Source organism: Mus caroli, unplaced genomic scaffold (genome assembly GCF_978045245.1).
Source record: "Mus caroli unplaced genomic scaffold, Mus_caroli_1 scaffold_13, whole genome shotgun sequence".
NCBI classification, from domain to species: domain Eukaryota; kingdom Metazoa; phylum Chordata; class Mammalia; order Rodentia; family Muridae; genus Mus; species Mus caroli.
Genome location: NW_028227268.1, coordinates 79,727,039 through 79,748,098, shown reverse-complemented (window position 1 = coordinate 79,748,098; position 21,060 = coordinate 79,727,039). Strand labels below are relative to the sequence as shown.

The window sequence follows — 21,060 nt, the reverse complement described above, 5'->3', positions numbered from 1 at the left end:
GCCTCTGTCTCCTGAATGTCAGGATTAAAGATGTATATCATTCTGCCTAACTTACCTTATGTTTTGAGACAAGGTTTTTCGGAGCTCATCTATTCCCTACACTGATGGCCAGCAAGCCCCAGAGATCTACCTGTCCCTGCCTCCCTTCTGTATGGTTAACTCCTGAGGGCAGGGACTGCGGTTCCTTGTCCTAAGCAGGAGGTGCTGTTGCACAGGGGTCCTTGTCTGGGCATGCTCACAACAGAGGCTTTATGCGACCACGGGCTGTGTATTACAGCCCACAGCTGCTTTCCTGGCCTTCCCTGTTACTACAGTCTGGAAGTAGCCCAGGTGCTAGAAACTCTATCATACCTGTAGCAAAACAGCCTCAAGACCTAAAACATGTGCCCAAGGCCCCTAGCTCTTTCGGTTACTTTAAAAACTTAAGTGAAGTTGTTTCTGGGAAAGTCTGTCTGATCTGATCAATGGGGATACCTTGCTGTAGGTGGGGACCACCCAGGAGGTAACATTTCTCACGGAGGAGATTCTACTCAGGATCGAAGTATCCACTCTTAGGCATTGCTGCCTCTGAAGTAGGAAGTAGGAAGGTTATATTTGTGACACCTTGTTACCTGCTGTACCTGGAGTTTTACCTTAGTCAAGACATAGCTTTGTTGTTGTTGTTGTTGTTGTTGTCATACCTGTATATCCCTGGCTGGGCTAGAACTCTTACATAGTTCAGTCTGGCACCTAACTCACCGCAATCCATTTGCCTCTGCCTCCTGAGTGCTGGGATTAAAGGCTTGACCTAAGACTTACTTTTAATGGGTGTTTGCAGTGAGTCAAGAAGTTGATGTCTATGCAGAGACAGTGGCAACTGGGGATGGCAGCCCTCGAAGAGATGACAGCTGGGCCATCACGGAGCTGGGTGAGAAGGCTGGTGTTAGCTGTACAGCTTCTGGCTTTGCGCTACAGTCTCCTTTCCTGCTAACTCTGGTTCTGAGCTGCAAACGAAGACTTAATGCTGTGAACATTTAACACCTGCCTTCTTATCCTCTTCTCTGCATATATTTCCTGAGCCCAGACACAGAGACAATGCTCCATCGCCCTGAATATGAAAGTGTTTAGGCCGGGCAGTGGTGGCGCACACCTTTAATCCCGCACTTGGGAGGCAGAGGCGGGTGGATTTCTGAGTTCGAGGCCAGCCTGGTCTACAGAGTGAGTTCCAGGACAGCCAGGGCTACACAGAGAAACCTTGTCTTGGGAAAGAAAGAAAGAAAGAAAGAAAGAAAGAAAGAAAGAAAGAAAGAAAGAAAGAAAGAAAGAAAGAAAGAAAGGAAGGAAGGAAGGAAGGAAGGAAGGAAGGAAGGAAGGAAGGAAGGAAGGAAAGAAGAGAGAGAGAGAAAGAAAGAAAGAAAGAAAGAAAGAAAGAAAGAAAGAAAGAAAGAAAGAAAGAAAGAAAGAAAGAGAGAAAGAAAGAGAGAAAGAAGGAAGGAAGGAAGAAAGAGAGGAAGGAAGGAAGGAAGAAAGGAAGGAAGGAAGTTAGTTTAGTTCTCAGAGTTCTGTGTATTTGTAGAGAGTTACTATATAGCTGAGGCTCACCTCAAACTTGCCACCTGCCTTAGCCTCCAGAGATTATAACCTTGTGAAATTTTGTCTAGCTCTTTCGGTTACTTTAAAAACTTAAGTGAAGTTGTTTCTGGGAAAGCCTGTCTGATCTGATCAATGGGGATACCTTGCTGTAGGTAGGGACCACCCAGGAGGTAACATTTCTCACGGAGGAGATTCTACTCAGGATCGAAGTATCCACTCTTAGGCATTGCTGCCTCTGAGTCTGGGAGGGGGGGTGGGAAGCAGACTTCAGAGATCTCTTTGGATCATCTTAGTTTTATTGGCACTCAGTGTGGCCACTCAGGAACCTCTTTATCGGCAGCACTTAATGAGCTCCATATATAATCTGCCATCCTGATGCTCTGTCAGGGGAAACCATATCCCAGAACCTGCCTTGGGAACCTTAGCATACTGGAGGACATTCATATAAAACTACTTAGGGCAGTATACTAGTGGTTATAAGAGCCTGTAATGACAGCATACCTTTAACTGGTGTTTACCATATGCTAAGACGTTGAATCAGAAGAATGAATCAGATGAATCAGAAGTTCATTTAATGGGTGCTCAACTGACTGCTAAGAGATGGATTTCCCTTCAGGTGCTCATCCCTCTTGCAACCCCGTCTAGGGGCTCCCATGTCTTTACAGATGGGACGTACTAAGCTAAGAGAATTGAATAACTTACCTGAGTCCACAAAGCTAGTAGGGTTGGAAAACTTGGAAAGTTCAGTATGATTCTGCAACATTCACCACCCCCTTTGCCTATTGAAATATAGAGGATGTTGTTTGAAAGATGGGAGCACGTAGAAACAGGTATGAAGGAGTTGCTTTAGCATGGCCCAGGGCAGCATGGGACAGTCAGGCAAAGCATGAGCCCCACAGGAACTAGCCTGGTGATTTGGAGGAAGATAGGGAGATGGACCAGGAGTGTTGACTTTTGGGGTGCTGGTCTCCCTAGAAGTTCACACCTGGTCCCCATAGCATATGGAAAAACTGCAAGAAGAATGTGAGGCAGGCACACCGGCTCACAGGTATTGGACCCTGCTTATCAGGGTCACAGGTATTGGACCCTGCTTTTAGGGGTGTTGTGGCCATCCAAGGCAGTGGTGTGTGAACCAGCACAGGAAGAGTGTACGCTGTTATGCTGTTAGGTTTTGGCATGAGAGTAAGAGAAGCAGTGGACAGAAGCGAAAATCTGCGTGTTGCTCTCCAGTTGGAATACAAGAGCTCTGTAGCTGGGTATGTCCATTATTTCCACAGCAAACATTGTTCTTAGAGAGTCCCAAAAGGAAACACTGTTTAGTGATGGATGTTGAAGGACATGCTGCCCACCACAGGAAGTTGCTCTGTAACAGACAGGGTGCCTGCCGGACACTGCCTAAAGAATCCGTTGTACACATCATTTCATCTGGGTATCAAAGTTGCTTCAGAGACACTGAGAATGTACATAGCTCAGTTGGTTGAGTGTCTGCTTAGCGTGCACAAAACCCTGGACTGCATCCCCAGCATCACATCAAACAGCACGGTGGCACATACCTTTAATTCTGTTTCTCAGGAAGTGGTAGCAGGAGAATCAGAAGTTCAAAGTCATCTTTGGACACATGGCAAGTTGGAAGACAGCCTAGGTCCCTATCTGAGGAAGGAAGGAAGAAAAAGAGGAGAAAGAAATAATTGCTCAAACATCCCTAGCAGCCCTTTTATGTGGTACTTTTCATTTCCCCCCTCAGCTGACTGTGCACCAAGCACCAGGAGCCCCTGTGATTGGAATGTAGAGCCCTTTACCCTTGTTGAGCTGGCTTGCAAAGTACATGGAAGATCTCTGACTGTCTCCTGGACTCTTGGTTCCTTGAGTTGGGAGTTTGGGAGATGAATGTGGTTGTCAGAGCTGCTGTAACAAAGAAGGAGCTCTGGGATTTACAAGAGCAGGAATGTGTAACATTCTCCTGGTTCTGGGGTATAAATGTGTAATCATGCTGTCCCAGAGGGGGTCCGATCCTGCCTCTCCCAGTTTCTGGCGGTTGATGGTAGTCTGTGGTTCTCCTTGGCTTTCAGTTGCATCTCTCCTGTTCCTGCTTTCTCTTAACAAGATTTTCTCTCTTTGCATCTTCTTTCTGTGAATCTGTCTTTTTTTTTTCCAGTTAAGAATGATTTAAGATCTATCTTATATGTGTGTATGTATGTCTGTATACCACTTGCATGCCCGGAGTCCTTAGAGGTCAGAAAATGGCATTGAGTCCCAGGGATAACTGTGAGCTGTACATGTTCTGGTTCTGGGACCTGAGCCCTGATCTTCTGTAGGAATGAGTGCTCTTAACTCCTGATCCACTGATCTTGCCTTATTTTCTTTCCTTTAAAGGAAGAATCCTAATCCATGATGACCTCATTTTAACTTGATTTAACCTGAGAAGATTCGGTGTAGAGTCACATCTGGGATTCTAGGTAGACATGGATTTGAAGGAGACATTGATGGACCCTGTCTAGGGAGGAGCCTCTGTTTGTAAGCCAGTCTTTAGTAATGACTGGTGCCTGTTGTCAACTGACCATCATTTGAGAGACTCGGGAGTGAGTGGACAGGGATCCAGAGCCCTAACTCGTAAATAATGTTGGAAGTTGGTTTCCCATTGATCTGTGGTGGACATCATGAGGGTGCCCAAGAGAAGCCATAAAAGGTATCTGAAGATGAGAGACAGGAGCTGGGAGTCTCGGTGGCGTGCTTAAGCAGAAGAGAAAGTAGCAAGGCTGACTGGGGTCATAGAGCACTTGTTTAACCTGTGCAGTTCAATCCCCATCAGAGAGAAGGGGAACAGGGAGGGAAGAGAAGAAGGTACTGCTCGCTGGGCTGGCAATGAGAGGGGGAGAAGAGGGAGTAAGGGAGGGAGGGAGGGAAAGACGAAGAGAAGGAAGTGATGGAGGAGGGACCCAGAGAAGAGAATTCTAAGGACCAGGTCAATTACAAAGCCATCAGTGAAACTGGGTCACACGGGTCTGACCCTAGATAAGAGGGTGTAGGAGGGTGAGACTCCTCAGTCCAGGAGGTGTGAGGGATGCGGTCCTATCAGGAAACTGGCTGACTTGAAGACCTTGGGGGGAGGTTGATGAAAGACACCCTGAATGTTATCTATGGGGTTGTCTGGAGGCTGTGGGGACATGCGTGGGATGGCATACCAGTGAAAGGTAAACAGGCCTGTGTAGTGTGCGGTCACTGTCAGGCGTCCTGGCTGTACCTGAATGCTGATTAGAGAGCCAGGGACCTCAGAAATGAGAAGCTATGTCAAACTCATCTGTGGAACGGCCATTTGCCGAGGAGCCCAAGGGGCCCGTGACAGATGTCACAGGCATGACTTCCCACCTATCTGGAAGGAAGTTGGGCTCAACTTCCGCAGCACGGGATGTTACTGGCACTTGTGGTTTTGAAGAATGTTGAAACCGTGTCTGAGTAGTAGGTGTTCAGTGCCCTGAGGATGCTTCCTCAGGCTGAAACCGCAGGCTGAGTGCAGGAGAGGAGGCTGAGGTCTAACTCAGAGACCTTTGGGAAGCTCCCCACCAGCCCCCACCTCCCACCTTGCATATTCTCTTGTGGTTTGCAAGTCCCCACTTCGGTCACCTTAGCTGCGTATGGTGTTTCCTCAACTCTTGCTTTGTGATAAATATATAGGCTCCCAAATGATGCATTTTAAGTCTGACTGTATGGCTGTCAGGTAGACCTCTGTATTTATCAAAAGGCTATGCAAAATTGTTTATCATACTGAGAAAGCCAAACATACATGAAGTCCTGAGAGATGTGTAAAAGCTTAGGGAGATGGATTTCAGTGAATAAAAAGGAAGGCCATGTCCCTTCTTGCCTTACGGTGGCCATGTCCCTTAGTCTAGCAAGGAGTAGCACAGGGCTTCCTTGGAGGCAGCAGGTCAGTGCTTACAGAGGGCTGGAAGCCACCAGAATTGTATATAAAGTGTTTTGTATGAGATGGAGTATGGTATGCATCAATCCTGACCCTAGTCCCGGTGCCCTTGGTAGTCACCCAACCCTTGGCTGCCTGGGGCTTCCTCATATCAGCTTCTACAGCTTGTCAAAGATCCTTCTCACACTGCTAATGCCATGGCCACAGGGAAATTCTTAGCAAGGCAGGTTTGGCAGGTGGAAGCTGCAGTTCTTAATCTCTGAAAGCTTTTCATAAATCTCTGGGTTTAGAGGACTCATCAGATTAGGAAGCCTTGGGACAGGGATTTTCGCCAGAGACCCGCCCTGAGGAATGCTCTGGTCTTTCCTCTTCCCAGCTCCTCAATCAACCTGCTAAAGCGCTGTTTCAGTCCGGGCTATCTGGAATGCTGGTATTCTGTCCCCCCTCCCCCCAAAGGAGATTGTAACCGTTGGTATTCTGTGGCAAAATAAATTGAATATACAGTTCCCCAAAATTGTATAAATGTTCTCCACTGAACAAATGTTTCGGGAACTGTGTTGGTGTGTGTTTTCGGAGTGTGCAGGGTGATATGTGTTGTTTCCCAAACTGGCCCATAGAACCCTTTTCTTTTGGAAGCACGTCACACGGAATGCACTTTAGGAACCAATGGCCTTGAAGAGTCTGATTGGTAGATAGATACTTTATCTTTTTTTTTTTAATGGTCTTCTTAATATGTCTAGTTACAAACAAAATAATGGACTTCGTTATGACATTTCATGCGTATGCACATGGTACTCTCTGCTCGTGTTTACAATCCTTCTTGCGGCTCACCGTCTTCCGTGCTTCCTCTTTCCCCTGGACTTCCATTCACTGGGTTTGTCAGACCTCCCCTGTGGTCTTCGAGAGTGTGAAGACCCCACTGTGATGAACGTGTCACCTGCCGCTCACTGGTATACTTCTAGTGTGTGACGTGCTCAAAGACAGGGGCTCTGGGCAAGTGGTGAGCATCTCTTCTGTCTGGGGTATTGGTGAGCATCACTTCTGTATGGGGTACTGGGCTCACAAGCTGAATGGTGCGAGCCTAATCCCCACCCTCATGATGTAAGGGTAAGTCTGTCAGAGAAGGGCAGCGGGAGTGAAAGAGTGAGCCAGTGGCCATGAAGAGATGAAAGCTCAGACGCTGCTTAGACAGTGATTGGCAGAGCTGGGCAGGGAAAGGACTTTTAAGCCAATGTCTGAAGAAAGTAATGCAGACCAGGACACTGAGGGTGAAAAGTGGGTGTGTCACTTCCACCCCGATAGAGGAAGCCAATAGAGACTGGATGCACACGTCACAATGCACTGACCTTTGGATGCCAACATTTCAAGGCATCTTTGACCTCTGTGGCACACGTCACAATGCACTGACCTTCGGATGCCAACGTTTCAAGGCATCTTTGACCTCTGTGGCTAAGTAACTATGGTGATAGCTGCCTCTGAGCTGCCGTCTTGTGAACCTGCACTTGGGTCTGGCCCTTCACAACAGCACTGCCGGCACTTCTAAGACCGACACAGACATCAAAGAGTTTGACATTCTACCAAGGGAAGGGTGCCGGAGGGGGTGGGGCAGATATCGGGATCTTTGCAGACCTGGCCAAACATCCCCACTGCCAATAAGTGTGACTCTGTGAGGGCTTTGTGCAGGTTGTGATGCACATGTCCTTACTTGTTCCTTAGTTCTCTCCCTCTGGAGAGTCCCCAGGCAGAGCCGAGGAGCAGCAGAAACAGTCGTTTCTTTTGTATCTATTTTCCCTTGTTTTGTGTATGCACTTGTGTGTACCTGTGTGTGAGAGTGCAGATGTGTACATTGTATGTGAAAGTCAGAGAACACCTTTACAGCGCTTGGTTCTCAAGTTTTTGTAATGTGGGTCACAAGAACCATCAGAAACGGTGGCAAGCATTTCTACCTTCGGAACTAGCTTTCTCACTGGCCCCAGGAGCAGTGGCTCTAAAGCCATCCAGCCTGACTTGACATCACCATCTCCCCTTCCTTTCTCAGAATTGCTGCTCCCGAGTCATAGCAGGGAGGTGTCCCTCTTTGGACAGTAACACCCCTACATTGGTTACCCAGAGAAGGATGCAGGATAGCTAAGGGAGCCTGAGGGGAAAAGGGAACACAAAAGGCCAAAGGCATAGGAAGGATTTCCCCCCAGACATTCCATTCATTTAGCCACACATGCCTTCACCGGTTCAATAGGTGTTCATTAGCCCTTACTGGCTGGGCAGTGGATGGCTGCATTTCATGAGATGGAGGGAATTCAATGACTAACACTTTGTTTGAAATACCTGCTGGTTGTGAGAAACTCCTGAGGTGCCATCATATGGGACAGAGGTTGGGGAAGGTCTCTCTAAAGAGCACTGGCAGAACGGAGAAGGGCTGAAGGAAGAGAAGCAGTCCAGACTTTCTAAAATCAGGGCTTACCGCACAACATCGCCATGAAATGCTATGCAGCCATTGCAAATGTTCGAGGAGCCCTCATGAACGGGAAGCTGTTGTGCGATCCTCTGTCCCGAGAGTTGCTAGAAGAAAACTTAGGGGATTCACTGTGTTTTGCTGTGAATTTCTCTGAATCAGAAACCAAGCATCATTTGGGTATTCCAGTGAAAAGCTGGAGAGGTGACTCAGTGCTTAAGAATACTGGGTGAGCTTGAAGAGGACCCAGGTTCAGTGCCCAGCATTCACATTGGGTGGCCTTCAGCTGCCCGTTACTCCAGTTCCAGGGCATTTTACGCCCTCTTCTGGTTTCCAAGGGCACTGCACAGAAATGGTGCACATAAACTCATAGAGGCAAACACCGGCATACACATAGAACAAATACATCTTAAATTTCATCCTTGAACATAAAACTTAACTAAGAAACTGGCTGCTGTGCACACTGTAGAAGGGTGCAGTGGGTTGCTCACTGAGCAGGGCAGCTTCACAAATAAAGAGCTGATTAAAGGGGCAGGGGAGAGAACCTTTGAGTTTGGCTTCAATAAAGGAGAGACCTGGTTCCCTCCATACCTTTTCTTTTCTTTGAGCTTGAAAGCTAGTAATTGAATTATAAAATTATATTTTGATTTTTTTAATTCAATGTTGAAAAGTTTAAAGGCAAAACCCATGCAAAATATTGGCCTACTTCAGCCCCTGCCCAGATAAGCACTGTGAGCATTTTGATGTGTCATAGAAAAAAATATTTTTTTAGTCAACGGTAAATATTAAAAAAAAAACAAACAAACAACAAAAAAACAAACAAGCAGAAAACTGCCCTGATAACAAGAGCAGGCTTTTATTAGGTGCATCTCCTTGCATTCTGATGACCATGGCCATCTGTCCCTGGACTCCATCTGCCCATCCCTACATGCACCTGGGACAGAAGGCACTCCTGCCTGGCTCAGGTGATAAGGAGCCAACATCTGGGGAGTTGGGATCGTCAGGAAGCCCCTTCCAATCTGTCCCTGTTGTCTCCTCCCTCCTGCAACCTTGGTGCTGAGAGGAAGGTCACCCTGCCTGGCAGCCTTCCTGCAGCCCACCCTGCCAAGCTGGTGGTTGATGCCTGCCAAGCGCCTGTCTGATCTTGAGAGAGCTTTGCAAGGCAAGCTGCCCTGGGCAGGCTGCTCCTTTGTCCCTGAAATCCAGGCCACTCGCCAGGGAGGCCTGCTTCCTGTACTCAAGCTGCTGCGGCCCTGGAAGGCTTAGGTCAAGAGTGCTTGGGGAATGAAGAATGTGGACCCTTAGGGCAAAGCCCCGTAATGAGCGCCTCTCCCCCCACTAATTGGGTTAGCCACGTAATCAGCTGGACTTCCAAAGTTAAACAGGGCAAGCAAGCTGCAAGCCCTGGACTGCTGTTCCTATGACAAAGTAGCACCCTTTTCTGGGGTGGGGGCATAAAAAGAAGCCCAGGCTCAGCGTGACTAATTCTATTTGGTTTGGGGACCCTGCAGAGCAGGGTAATAGACAGTTGTCCTTTTCACCAGAGGCCTCCTTGGTCCCAGCTGTCCACACACCCCAAGGTAGAAAAGTTTGTTCCATGTTCCGCAAAGTAAGTTTCCTTTACTTTGAAAGCACTCTAGCCTTCCACTAAGCTCTGGGCCTCAGATAAACCCCTGCTTATCTGGAGTTTGATTACTCAGTTCCAGGAAAGGGCCATTCTCCATTCTCACTTGGATGACTGGTGTGCGCCAAATACGTTACATTTACAGCAGCATGGCCCGTATTTCTCAGACAAGGTCACTAAAAGTCAGAAATCCCTACCCAAGGTGAGTAAATAGTAGGACTGAATTTCCCAGCCAAAGCTGACTTCACAGCTTCGTTGGAGCTGCTACCACACATCAGGGAGTTTTTGAAAACAAAAGAAAGACGGCCGTTCTTTTTTGCTCAACATACATTTTCCAGCACCTGCTTGCGTGTCCGCCATTAAATTGGGCGTGGGGCAAACTGTATATGTAGCATCTGGCCTTGGCTCTCTGGAGTCTGTCTTTCAGTGGGAAGACACATAAGTAAGCAGAATTTCAGCCATGATGAACAAAACACCGGGAATGTAGGTCAGTGGGTCATGTGCTTGCCTAGCATACAGGATCCCTAGCGTCACATACGTGTGTGGTTGCACACACTTGTGATCCCAGCACTTGGAAGGTAGAAGGGGGAAGATCAGGAGTTCGAGGTCACCTCTAACCACATCTTGAGTGGGGGCCCAAGATGAGCTACATAAATTCACTTCTCCAAAAGAGGGTGGGGGACAAGGAAAAGGAATAAGCAGAATGGGAGGGGCGAAAGAAATGAGAACCCCACTTGGTACAATAGAAGTCTGGAGAGCCTCCCCAGGAGTATGCAAGGATCAAGATGAAGCAGGGAAAACAACCCAGGGACAGTTGTGGCTGTCAGGATCTTGTCGGCCTGTGCCTAGTCTTTGCTAAGAAGCTTTCCCCTCGCCTGCTCCTTGGCATGCTCTGTCACCTGTTACTTTTTCCTGCATCTTTCTCTGTGCTTCCCTTTCCAGAAGCTGCTCTGAGTAAAAGAGCCTTCCTGTGAGAGGACACACAGGGCACTCGCTCGCTTGCTCACTCTGGGAGTCTTTTTTTTTTTTTCTTACTTGGCAAGAGGGAGGGAACTGGAAGGTGCTGAGCTTGGCTGCCTTGAGTTGTGAGGGAGGGAAGCCGGGGCCTCGCCTATCGAACTTGTGCCTTGTGGTTGCGATGCCCTGACCAGGGTAGCATGGTCAGGGCAAAGGTCATTTGGCAAAGGCTAATACGGCAGCTGCAGCCTGACAGACTGCGTGGGCTGAATTTAGAACTCCGTCCTTAGAGGAAATACCCAGGCAGCTGCTGAAGGCTGGGAGGGATGCTCAGGAGGCTACAAGGCCAGGGCAACCTCTGCTCCTGCCTGTCTGGCTTGAGCCCAGGTCTGGGCTGGTGCAGAGATCTTAGGGAAGGCTTCTCAGGCAGGTAGAAACCCTACTCTAAACCTTTCTATGGCTCCTCATTTTCTCAGAACAAGACAGATTTCTTAGATCCTACAAAGCTGGTACCCTACCCACCTTCTCAGTCCGCTTTACCTAAATGCAGCCTGCCTGACTATTTTTCTTCCTAATTTATTTATTTGCTCACTTTACATGCTGACTGCAGTCCCCACTTCCTCCTCTTCTCCCAGTTCCACACTCATATCCCCTCCCCATTTCCTTTTCCCTTCTCCTCTGAGAAGGGAAACCCCATTCCTCATAGATACCAACCCACCCTGGCACAACAAGTCGCAGGAAGACTAGATGCATCCTCTCCCACTGAGGCCAGACAAGGCAGGACTTGGGGAAAGGGATCCAAAGGGAGGCGGCATAGTCAGAGCCAGCCTTGTTAGGATTTCTCTTCATAGCCCTGGCCATCCTAGAACTAGGCTGCCCTCAATCTCACAGAGATCCAACTGCCCCTACCTCTGCTTCTGCCTCTGTCTCTGCCTCTGCCTCTGCCTCCTGAGTGTTTGGATTAATAGGCTGCCTGGATCTTTTTTAACCATATTAGATGTTACCTATCTATGCTTGTCAGGTACTAGTAAGCAACCTTCTATTTCTCCATCTTCCCAGGCAAATTCTTACCCTTCATTCAAGGCTTGGCACTGTAGTTGACCAAGGCTCACATTAGTGATTCCAGGACTCAGGAAGCGGAGACAGGAGGAGCTAACATTCAAGGCCAGACTAAGCCAAAGAAAAACTTGTCTTTGTTTCCTTTCTGATGTCCCCCGACCTCTTCCAGGCCCAGAGCTGTGCCTGGAATACACTTTTCTCCCTCTGCTCTTCACAGTGAGTTATTAAGCATCCTGCTTTCTTATTCATACTGGGGTGCTGGCATTCGAAACCCACACTAAAGGAGTTTGGACTCTTGGAGTGGCCACACAAATTCACTAAACAATGTAGGCAAAAAGATGGCAACGTAGGCATCCCTTTTCTTTATTTAAGCTGAGAATAAAATATCTTCATGACTTCAAAAATAAAATGTTGATCTCCTCATGGTGACTCACGCTTATAATCCCAGAAGCTACTGGACTATGGAGGGAATTTGAAGTCAGCCTGGGCCAATTTAGCAAGTTTGAGGCCAGCTTGGATGACATTGTAAGAGACTGAGTCAATAAATAAATAAATAAATAAATAAACAAATGAATCAGCCAACCACAGTAACTCCCGCCCATGTAATTCCTGCACCTGAGAGGAGGTCATGGTGGGATCAGAAGTTTAAGGCCATCCTCGGCTGCACAGTGAATTAGAAGCCATCTTAGGCTGCAGGAGACCTTGTCTTAGAGAAAAAAAGGACAAACAATCCATTTACTGGGTCACACAGAGCCGTGGGAATTACCGAACTCACACTTGCACTGGGTCTGCACAAGAATGGGCCTGTCAGCAGTCAGACATGGATGGGGGAGGGGCTCAGGGAGCCTCGATCCTCTCTCCAGAATTTGCTACTGTTGGCTAAAATCCCTTTCCAGGAGAAGTTAGTCTCTCCCTTCTCCTGAGGTCTCAGCTACGACTCATTACTCGGCCACAGTTCACCCTAGATGAACCAGTGAGCTTTCGTGGCTTCCTTACAGAGTATGAACGAGGGTGTGAGTGCTCCTCCCCTGAAGAAACCACACCTGGAAAGAAAGCCTTGACTCAGCAGAGATGATGGCTTCTGATGGCTTGGTAGATAGAGCCTCCCTCCCCGAGGCTACCCAATCCTATATAGTCTATCCCCTCCCAGAAGCCATGTGTAATAAAGACCGCATTGAAACAGATGGCAGAGAATGGCTGGATATTCAGGTGACGGCTTTGTGACCCTGAATTTGTATAAACAGGCAACAAGCCCAGCTGGGATAATCCTTTTGCAAGAGGACATAGCCAAGTGCCCCAAAATGGTGTGTGCTTAGAACACTTACGGGCAACAGCTACCAATAGTCAATTTGCTCCATTCTGTACTCACGGGTGACCACACCAGGATGTAATGTATAGGTCCAATCTAGTGCTCACACAGATGGCTCTGGTTAAACTAAATGAGTCAGAAACACACACACACACACACACATACACACACACACACAGAACAATGTACAATGCTACGAAAATAACATACGAAAATGTCAGAATGAAACCCATTATTTTGAAAGTCTTCTGTCTTCAGCTCCCTGGCTAATTCCGTAAAGCCTTGGGATTAAAGGACTTTTTCAAACTCGGTTTCTTCATGAGTGAGCCTAAGAGATAGGAAGGAATTTATCCAGGCTCTGTGCGTCTTCCGTGAGCAGAGCTCTAGGGTTGCAGAGATAGCTAGCTGATCCTGACCTTTTGACCTCTGAGGACAAGCCAGAAGAGAAGAAATGGTCAGGAGATCAGAACCAAAGTTTCAGCCAAGCCAGCCTCCCTCCCTTTAGGGAAGATGGACTGTCGGGAATCTGCAACTCTGTAGCACAGCCGTTTTGTCTTCTCTCTTTGGACTGTACCAGGGACTGAATTGTTGGCTCATGAGCTGACAGAGTGTAAATAGGATTTGCCAGGCTGCTTCCCAAGAAGATGCCCTCTCTGGCTCTCCTACAACCTATATTCAAGGGTTCCGATTTGCCAACACTTGTTTGTTTTAAACTTGTTGGGGTTTTGTTTTGGTTTTGGTTTTTTGCTTTGTTGTTGTTGTTGTTTTTGTTTGGGTTTTTTTTTTTTTTGGTTTTTAGGGTTTTGGGGTTTTTTTTTTTAATATTTAAAGAAAATATCCATCCCAGGGAACATGAAATGTTATCTGTGATTTGATTTATATTTCCCTAGGGACTAACAATGTTCATATCTTTTCCTTTGCTTACTAGTCATTTTTTTAATCTTCTTTAGAGAAACACTTTTTCTATCCTTTGCCCATTTTTTTATTTATTTTATTTCTTAAGCTTTACTTTTATTTTCTATGTATGCATACATACGTACGTGTGCAGGCCCCTTCAGAGACCAGAGAGAGGTATCCAATCCCCTAGAACTGGAGCTGCCTTTACAGAGGTGGCGGTGGATCACCCTCAGGCTCTCAGGAAGAGTAGCAAGTCCTTAGTCTCGGAGTCCTCTCTCCAGCATCAAAGTCTAATCTTACAATGTAGCTTATACTTCTTTTCTGTGCTTCTGCTCTTAGAATCATATTTTTAAAAACCATTGCTTTGGAAGCTGGAGAGGTGGCTCTGCAGTTAAGAGCACTGACTGTTCTTCCAGAGGACCTAGGTTCAAATCCCAGCACTCATACAGCACCTTACAACTGTCTATAACACCAAAAATCTGACACCTTCACACAGACATACATGCAGGCAAAACAAAAATGCATATAAACTTTTAAAATTAATTAAAAAAGAAAGAGAGAAAGCGAGAAACCATTGCTTTAAGCTCCACAATGGTGGCGCACGCCTTTAATCCCAGCACTTGGGAGGTAGAGGCAGGAGGAGCTGTGAGTTCGAGACTAGCCTGATCTATATAGAGCGAGTTCCAGGACAGCAAGGGCTACACAGAAAAATCCTGCCTTGAAAAAAAAAAAAACAAAAACAAAAACAAAACAAAAGGAAAAGGAAAAGAAACCATTGCTTTGTCTAAAGTGTACTTATTTCTGTTTTCCTTTGAGAATTTCACAGTTTCGCATTTTAGACTTATGTCTGAGTTTGCCTTACTGAAGCCATGTACCCAGAGCCTTGTGCATGAGTACTGAGTGAAATAAATACGTGAGAAGTGAAGTGTGTACTGCGTGATACACAGTAAAGTGAATGAGTTCGCGTCTCTAGTGAATGAATGAGCAGACACCACTTTCTAGCCCTGGTCTGCAGCTGGTTGAGTAGAGGGTTAGAGGGACACCCTGCTGGGCAGCGTAGCAGGGCACTGGCCTAGCCTGTGCATGGGGCTGTGTTCAGTCCACAACACCATTTGAAGGGTGGACGAGCACAGAATGGTGACGCTGATTCGCTTGATGTCATTAGTAAGTGCTTGTCATTTCTTGTCTGCCAACTTCCCTCCGTTTTCCTTTAGTTTTGTTCTTTTCTGTTTCCCAATTTGACAGAATGTCACTAAGGTGTATGTGTGTGTGAGAGAGACAGACAGACAGACAGACAGATATGCTACATTCAGCCAAGTGTAAGAATTCAACTAGTCCAGCATGCTGCAGGTCCAGACCAGAGGACCAAGGATGAACACTGCAGTCTTGGAGGCGATTTCAGTAATCAGATGGCGGTGACATTCCAGAGCCAGTGAGACACATGATTGACAGTCCAGCATCATGTGCCAGCCTCCAGCCTCCAGCATTCCTTAGCTCTGTATCTGCAGCCTGCAGGGGCATACAGGCCAGCGTGCATCCTGACCTCTGCCCCATCTTGTCCTGGCTCCAGCCTGACTGTCCACTTATTCCTCCACTTTGCTCTCCTGACTCAGAAGTTTCTACAAGGAAAATAGCACTAAAGCTGAGAGCGCTGAGATACTTCCTAAACAAATTGTTATCTAGCATTCCTTCCATAAAAGGCAAATATTGCTGAGCAGTGGTGAGGCACACCTTGAATCCCAGCACTCAGAGGCAAAGGAAGGCCAGGGATATACAGAGAAACCCTATCTTGAAAAACCAAAAGAAAAAGAAAAAAAAAAGAAAGAAAGTAGTATATATGTAGCCCAGGCTGTGTAGTCCTGGCTATCCTGGAACTCACTCTGTAGATCAGGCTGGCCTCAAACTCAGAAATCCACCTGCCTTTGCCTCCCAAGTGCTGGAATTAAAGGAGTGCGCCACCACAGCCCGGCTACTACTTTCTTTTAAAGAGTAGGAGGAAGAGAAAGTGGAAAGAGAGAATAAGTAGAGAGATTGGTAGTTAAGAGCACTTTCTGCTCTTGCCACAGGACCCAGAGCCTCCTAAAGCATCAGGAAGGTATGAAGACATTTGTGCATACACACACACACTACATACATAGAGACAGACAGACAGACGTGCATGCATGCATTCATGCATACATATATGTAGGCCAATACTCATACACATAAAATAAAAATGATTCTCAAGAAAGAAAAAAATAAAGATTTGATGGCTTACATCTGAAATCCCAGAAGCTAGGAAGGGGTGATAGCAGGCTTTATATGACTTCAAGACCAGCCCCGGTCACAAAGTAGGTACTAGCTAAGTACATTCTTAGTTTGATATTTCTCTCTTTTGTTTTTCTTGTTCAGCGGATACGTTCAGAAAACATGGCAGAGTAGAAATGACAAAATAGAAGTTACCTTATCAGAGAGAGGAGAACCATGGTGTTCAGACCCTGGAATGGGGAGCCATGTGTGAAGGGATAGACAGAACCAGACTGTCAACCAGTAGTGATCGCGGTGGGCAGGACTTGCTGGTTCCGTGGATTAGTCTTTTCAAATCTGTTTGTTTGTTTACTGAGGCATGTCCTTGCTATGTGGCCTTGGCTGTCTAGAACTCACAGTGCAGAACACGCTGACCTCAAACTTTCTACCATCCTCCTTCCTCTGCCTCCTGGGTTCCGGAATTACAGTCATGTCCAACAACACATTCTAGTATTGTTTAGTTTAGTTTTGTTTTGTTTTCCCCAAAGTGGAGGCAATGATCACTCACAATCCTAATCACGGAGGGAATTTGCAGAGAACCCTGAGAAGTTCCTGTGTGCTAGACATTTGGCATGTATTCTCATTAAACCTCAGCTACCAAAGAAGAAGCAAAAGAACAAAAGTGACTCGGCTGTGCAATAAAACCAGAGTTTGGGGGGCTGGTGAGATGGCTCAGTGGGTGAGAGCACCCGACTGCTCTTCCGAAGGTCCGGAGTTCAAATCCCAGCAACCACATGGTGGCTCACAACCGTCTGTAACGAGATCTGACTTTGTCTTCTGGAGTGTCTGAAGACAGCTACAGTGTACTTACATATAATAAATAAATAAATCTTTAAAAAAAAAAACAGAGTTTGGGTGTGGGTCTCTGCCTCTGGGCCACCATTCTCTCCTTACCTTGGGTATCTCCATGGTGCCTTTCTGGGGGAAATGCCCAGCTTCCTCCATCCACGTGATGTTAGTCCTAATGGGCCTATGCTTAGGGAGGGTGGATGGGAACTGGTTCAGAGTTTCTAGAACAGAAGCATCAGCATTAGAGATTTCAAACAAATAAGCGAGGGTGTACAGGGAATCGTGGCCCACCCCGCCGGTCCACAGGCAGGCAGGCCCCGGGGCTCTGTGTCCTTGACCCTTCTCTGTTCACCGTCCTTCAGGAACTGAAGCTGCCCACCTTCCGTGCCCACTCCCCGCTCCTGAAGAGCCGTCGATTCTTTGTAGACATTCTGACCCTGCTGAGCAGACACTGCCATCTCTGCCCCTCGGCCCGGCACCTGGCCATCTACCTTCTGGACCACTTCATGGACCAGTACAACATCACCACCTCCAAGCAGCTGTATACTGTGGCTGTCTCCTGCCTCCTGCTGGCAAGTAAGTAGAAACTTCGGCAGTCAGCTGAGCTGCTGCTGAGCTGTTACTTATTTCCGGGAGCTTTCCGAGGCCTCTGTGTTCATCCCTGGCTGGGTGTGAGTTGTCTCAATAACTGCCATTATTTCTTGTACCTATACTATACCATAGAAACTACTAAGGATATTCACAGCTTGATATTAGTGAATCTACACAGTGACAGTCTTGGTGTCCCATGTTATCAAGGCTCAGAGAAACTTAGGAAGTTGCTTTGTGTAGCCCAGCTAGTATCTAACAGACAGTATTTGAGACTGTAGCTTCCTGATGCCTGGCTTGTGCCCTTGACCTTGTATTTCCTGCTTCCTTCCATGAGGGCTCTCTGAATAGGCCCTAGCATTCACTGTTGTTCTTTTGTTTTTGTTTTTTTAAAACATTTTTTAAATTTTTTAAAGGATTTATTTATTTATGTATATGAGTACACTATCACTGTCTTCAGACATACCAGAAGAAGGCATTGGATCCCCATTACAGATGGTTGTGAGCCGTCATGTGGTTGCTGGGAATTGAACTCTGGACCTCTGGAAGAACAGTCAGTGCTCTTAACCGCTGAGCCATCTCTCCAGCCTGCATTCACTGTTTTTAAGTGTCTAGAGATGGAACAGCTTTAGGTGGGCCTAAGCTGAATCCATGGTATAGTACCCAGGCGTGAGCACACTCCTTATGGGGTCTACACTTTCCAAAGTGGCCTCAATGAGAGCAGCTGATCTCTGGCCACCTGTCTGTGGGACAGTGGACCATGCCAGGAAACTTGGTGAGGTAGAGCGGGTCTGAGTCCCCGAGACCACGGCATCCACTTGAGATAGATGATAGGCAGCTCCCTGCTCCCTGCCAAATTCCTGGCCTGGAACACATGTCCACACGACCCACATGTAGCCCAAAACAGAGTTCTCCATGCTAATGTGGTACCTAGAGGCCATGAGGATTTAACCAATAAGCTCCCCTTCCTGGACATTCCTCCCTGCAAAAGGTATTTAATCTCTGGTCCACCCTGAGGACTGGGAACACATCCATTTTCCACAATGGACAGACAATAAATGGTACAGATAAATTTGGACTGTCTCTTCCATCGAGTCCACCATAGGGAGCACGGAGAAGGCCTTCACCTACAGAGCCACAGCAAGTCTCCCATAGAAGGCCTCTCTGCACTTCCAGACAACTGACACCAAGCTAAGGACAATCACCAATGACCTAAACTGGAATTCCCATTCCCCTCAGCCCCGGGATAGTTGCCTCCTCAGTCTGAGGGACCCTGACTCTACTTTCAACTCCTCAAGACTCAGTGGCACCTGAATATCCAGGAGTTTGGGAGTGCCCTGTCCTGGCCTTGTCAAGGGCCTATGGACCCCCAACACTTCGTTCTAACTTCTCTGTGCAGTTCTCCAGCCGCAACCAGAGGCCTGAAAGTCAGGGAACTCCAACTCCGACCTACCCACACCTTGACTGAGTTCTCCAACCCCCTCAGGGAATCTTAGCATTTCCCTGAAGCCCAGCACATGATGGCAGCGGCTTGGGATAAGCTTGGTTAAGTTCCTCGGGTTTTGCCTCCTCAGTGGCTGTGCCCAGCACCCCAGCAGTGGGGTGGAACGTGGACCAACACCTGTCCTTCTGGGTGACACTTACTGTATCAGTGTACTGTAGCTTGGATGGGCTCCTGACCACACATTTACTATGTCACCTTGCCACTTAAAACCGCTCTGTGGTGGACCAAGAGCCTCAGTATAAGATCCAACCATCAAGCTCTTAACCCTCTGGATTCATGTCTTTCTACACACGGCTCCCCGAATAGCAGCCACACCGGTAAAGCTCTATCCTATCACAGACCATTGCATATGGTACACCCTCTGCCTTCATTGTTTCTTGCTGCTTTTGTAAACTTAGGCTGCCGGTCCCCTGTTGGAAACCTCCCCCATCTTTCTGCACAACTGTGGTTACAAATATATAGACACACAGGATCATGTACTTAAAGTTGACACCCACTAGGAATGGAGAGATGTCCCAGTGGGTAAAGTGCTGGCTGGGAGTTTGAATCTCCAACATGCACATAAATGCCAGGCTAATGTGGCAAACCACTGATAATCCTGGCACTCTGGAGGCTGAGACAGGGAATCTGCAGGGCAAACTGACTAGTTAGACTAGCCGTGGGTTTACGTGAGAGATTCTGCCTTGGTCTATAACGTGGAGAACAATCTGGGAAGATGTCTACTATCAACCTCCAGCCTTCTTACATAACTGCACCAAACACATACACATACTCACGTGAACACTCATGCACACCACACACACAGAGTTGTAGAGAGGGAAAGAGCCTGGCGTGTGGTAAACCCTCGTAAGAGCATTTGTGGAATTAGCAAAATGAATGAAGCTTCGGGATCCCTCGGAACTGGGGTTCCATCCCTCTGTGCTGCCCCTTAATGGCAGCTGTCTAGTTTGAGCCCACGACATCAGGAGCATTGCACTTCTCTGCACTAAGGGGTAGCACAGAAGGGTATCTAATATTAATACTTTACACTTAACTTGCAGTCAGAGTTTACATTCTCTTTCATGCTGTGCTACTACCCTGTGTTGTTGAATATTTATTAGCTGATGCTATAAGGGGGTGGCACCCTCTTTCTACTGTGTTTTTTTTTTCTCATGCTGGCATATCACTCTAAGCACCATGGTCAGCATCACTCGGTGATAGTCATCACACACACACACACACACACACACACACGACTGTTTTAGAGTTTATTTAGTTGGTTCATTGGTTGGTTGGATAGATAATTTGTTGTTTGGTTGGTTAATTTTTGAGATAGGATCTTGCTATGTAGCCCCAGTGAGTCTGGAAGTCACTGTATAGATCAGACTGCCCTCAAACTTTGTGATCCCCCCACAGTGTTGAGATTACAGGCATCTGCCACAGTGCCTGGCAAGAGAGTGGCTTTCTAGTTTCCCAAACTCCGTCTTATTTTCCCCTAGGACCTCCACCCTATTGTACTCTGTCTAACCCAGGCCAGCTAGAATTTGCAAGTTATCAGTGGGAGCTAATTTTGCTCAGAGCTCAGCCTTTTGTAGCATCTTATCATCTCAGGGAGAGAGGCAGGGACCTGTGAGACGTCTCCATCAAAGAAGGGCAGAGCAGGCATCACATTTCAGGCACAGCATGGCCTTTGGCCTGCTGCTTCTGTGATCTGTGGGCTGCATCAAGGCCTGCTGGGGGCAGGGGACTTATATTTCCTTGGGGCCATGGAGTTCTCCCAGAGCGTCTGTCTGGGGAGCCAGGATGCAGGGCTCACAGTGGAGACTCCATTGTACTGCTGTCGCCATGGTAGAGGAAGAGGACCTTCCAGATGGAGAGGCAGACGCCCCCACCCACATGTTGATGGGCTCAGCCAGCCTGGAGAGACAAGAATGGAGTCTCAGAACACCTGCCTCACGCTCCAGGAGAGAAAAGTCCCTGTGACAGCCTGGAATCCGTTTATCCTTCCTTCCTCCCTTCTCTCCTAAGCTCACTGTCAGCCACGGGGGGGGGGGGGGGGGGAAGGGGGGGAGGGGGGGAGGGGGGGAGGGGGGACAACACGCGGACGGGGACGGAAGGACACAACTTG

At 47.5% G+C, this 21,060-nt stretch overlaps 1 protein-coding gene across 1 annotated transcript in view; it reads left to right on the top strand.

Moving 5' to 3' along the window:
• The window catches only part of Ccnjl (cyclin J like), a 58,563-nt gene that overhangs the window by 11,883 nt on the left and 25,620 nt on the right, over nucleotides 1-21,060 (top strand). Inside the window, exon 3 of the mRNA XM_021177708.3 lies at nucleotides 17,224-17,437. Within this exon, the coding sequence (XP_021033367.1) occupies nucleotides 17,224-17,437 (214 nt within the window). The remainder of the gene's footprint in view (nucleotides 1-17,223; nucleotides 17,438-21,060) is intronic.